The 3,649-nt window shown below is 36.3% G+C and overlaps 1 protein-coding gene across 1 annotated transcript in view; it reads right to left on the reverse strand.

Moving 5' to 3' along the window:
- Positions 1-3,649, reverse strand: part of LOC128247612 (uncharacterized) — a 44,942-nt gene that overhangs the window by 11,083 nt on the left and 30,210 nt on the right. The window contains exon 6 of the mRNA XM_052967304.1: positions 1,436-1,620. Within this exon, the coding sequence (XP_052823264.1) occupies positions 1,436-1,620 (185 nt within the window). The remainder of the gene's footprint in view (positions 1-1,435; positions 1,621-3,649) is intronic.

Here is a 3,649-nt window from a genome sequence, read left to right on the forward strand (position 1 = left end):
TATATATACATATATATTTATATAAATATATGTATATGCTCACACACACAAGACATCATAAAGAAGAATGGAGAATTATACATCTTAAAATTTCTTCATTAAAGCATTATTCTCATTAAATTCTAATCTGGGACCTGTTTCTGCTGGATAGCAGTAATGTACATTTAGTTGATTTAAATTTAAATCAGTTGTATCAGTTAAATCTAATTCGAGTTAGACATTTCCATGTAAGTTTGCTCAAGGTTTTACCCATGTGGGTGGGCGAAACAAATTGAAAATTCTAGTAGTAGATAGTCCTTCTTAAAGTATATTCTAGACGAGGGACCATAAAACCTCAGGGTACAGGACAGTGTCACTTAAACTTATGACATTTTTAGATAATAAGTGAACAGATTATTTTATACATTTAATAATACTCAGGTTCTTAATTAGATGATCAAGATGCATTCACACACTGACTGCTGATAATGAAGATAATATGATACAATATAAGATAAATGGACAGATAAATAACATTTACTATGGACTCCAGCAATTCCACTCAGACAGACAACTAGGTTTATATACAGTATATCTCAACTATCTACTAATGAGGAGCTATTCAAGAATAATGAGAAGTACTACAATAATGCCCAAACTGAAGCTGGGTATAAGGATAAAATATACCATATCCTTAAAAAGGGAAATTAAAGAACATATGAATAAGGTTAATATTATGAACCAAATAGATAGAAGTAATAAAAAGTGAACATAAAACAGAAAACCTTGACATGGACAATGGGATTTCCAGACATTGTGTTGAACATTACAAAAATACATACAGTTGCATAGTGGATAATGATATGATTTTAAGTAAAATGAAGAAATAGATTTAAAAATCAAACAGTAGACATTAACTATAAATTAATTACAAAAAACAATCAAAAAGAAAATATTTTTGAGTTGCAAGGCAGCAAGCTGGCAGAAACATTAACACGCCAGGCAAAATGCTTAGAGGTTTTTCATGTTTTTATGTTCTGAGTTCAAATTTCGCTGAGGTCAACTTTGCCTTTCATCCTTTTGGGGTCGAAAAATTAAGTACCAGTTGCATACTGGGGGTGGGGGTGGGGGAATCTAATCAACTGGCCTCCTCTCCAAGAGTAGAAAAGAATATTTTTGAGTTGCAACTCAGCATCCTTATATAAGACCCAACAAAGACATATTTTGAGGAGTGCCTGTGATCACTAAATCAACTCCAGTACTTAACCAGTATTTATTTTATCAACCCAAGAAGAATAAAAGGTAAGGTCAGCTCTGGCAGAATTTGAACACAGAAATTACAGGGGCATAATCAATACCACAAAGCATTTACTCGGCACTCTACTAATTTTATCAATCCACCAGCTTAGTGTTTTTAATTATTAAAAATATCCATCAGTCTAATAGAAATACTTACAGCATTATATTTGATGATCACAAAATCTATCTTCTGTTGCAAAGACGTCAAATGATGTTCCTCTTCCAGAGACTTTGTTAAAATAGAATCTACGTAAACAGCAATTTCTACTGTCAAATTTGTTAATCCTTCTGATCTTTTGAATATTTTCTTGTAAATCTCCTTGTTTTCTGGTGAGATAGGATCTAGGACAGATTAAATCAAATTATTTTAGTTTTAGTTTTTTATTTTACTTGAAGCCAGCATGTTTTGTTGGATGTCAAATGTTAGTGTGCATGTACATCAAAATGTAAATGTTTTGAGAGAGAAATTGGGTATAAGAGGCATCAGGTGCAATGTGCAAGAGAGAAGATTGCATTGATATAGTCATGTGATGCATATGGATGAGGACAGCTGCATAATGAAGTGCCAATTTCTATACGTGGAGGGAACCTGTGGAAGAGGGAAAAATCAGGAAGACATGAGATGAAGTGGCAAGAAATGATCTTCAGATGTTGAGCCACACAGAGATGACAAAGAACTGAGACAACTGGTGATACACTGTGCTTGAGAAAACCTGCCCAGCAAAGTAAAATCCATGTCCATGAACCCCTCTCCCACCCACAACCCACCCATGCTCACCACTGATGTCTCTTCCCCCAATCCCCTCATTCTTGCTCATGTATGCACCTACCTGCACACCATATATCCCTGTTAAATCCCTTCCTCTTCTAGCTCTAGCACCCACTCTCCTTCAAAATCTTGTGAACTCACCCATCTACCCACCCTCTCCAATCCCTGGTCCACACCTCTATACACACCAACTTGGGTATATGGCCCCTGCTCCCCTTTGTTACATTTTCACCATTTTCCACACACCCCTCTCTCTTTCTCAACTGAGAAAGCCATATCTTTCTTCTAATGCAAGACACCTATCACTCAATACCATTCCCCCCAGTAGAGTGGTGTCTTGTCCTGCAAGTTTCTTGGTGACCTCACTGCCATTGATGCCAGGGAAAAAGTACCCAGTACACTCTGTAAAGTGGTTGGCATTAGGAAGGGCATCTAGCCATAGAATCTGTGCCAAAACAGATAGCAGAGCTTGGTGATATCTTCTGATTTTTCTGTTCCTGTCAAACTGTTCAATCTATGCCAACATGGAAAATGGAAGTTAAATGATGATGATGATGATGATTTTTAACTATCTTTTAAATCTAATTAGATAATATATTTAGCATTAGGTTATGGCATGACGAAGAATTTAAAGTATGGTGAAACAAAATCATTTTCAATACACTAGCTATTAGATACACACCAAGGTTTCAATTTAATGACATCTCTCACACCCAAATCATTCAGAAATTGTCATTAAGCTAGGATTGCTCTCATAATATAATGCAATATAGACTACACTATTATCTCCCTATCTTCAATCTTTTACTTGTTTCAGTCATTAGACTGCAACCATATTGGATTTTCAGTCGAATGTATCAACCCCAGGTCTTATTTTTTAAATGCCTGGACTGAATCCGGAACCATGTGGTTGAGAAGCAAACTTCTTACCACCCAGCCACACATGTGCCTATCATATTTGTTATATATATATATATATATATATATACCTGAAATGGGTATACTCACTCTACTGACAGATGTATGAGTGTATCTTTTCCCTGATTTATGGTCTCTTAGATGACTTACACATGTATATATATATATATATATATATTGAAGTTGAAAGTTTTTTAACTGAGACAGCAGAAGCCTGTAGTGACGTCACATTGGCGCCAAAAGGCCAACGCCATTGCTGAATCCTTAACCACGCATGCGTGGGTTTAAAGATCGAAGCATTCCCGCTATTAGACTGTCTTTTACCAAGCCAGACAGCGACCAAGCAAGACGTCTAAGCAAGCTCTTCCATTTGAGTGTGGTTGAACCAAGTTGTCTCTATAACGACACCAGCTCGAAGAACCGTACATCTACATTTCAGGCTACTCTAAAACCGGACAATTAGAAGCTGTTTTATTTTCCACCGAACAATAAATATTTGTTGTTGTTGATCAGTTTGGAGTTTCTGCGTTCAGTTCTCTTCCAATTTAATGTAGGAAAGTTAGGTGTATATCTAAAGATATATAACCCACTCTCCTAAAGTGGTGACCCCGACTAAGGAACGACTGCAGCCACGACAATCTGGACTGATCAGCATCATCATTGGTATGAGCAACACGAGTTTCC

This window comes from Octopus bimaculoides, chromosome 4 (assembly GCF_001194135.2).
Source record: "Octopus bimaculoides isolate UCB-OBI-ISO-001 chromosome 4, ASM119413v2, whole genome shotgun sequence".
In the NCBI taxonomy this organism is placed as follows: domain Eukaryota; kingdom Metazoa; phylum Mollusca; class Cephalopoda; order Octopoda; family Octopodidae; genus Octopus; species Octopus bimaculoides.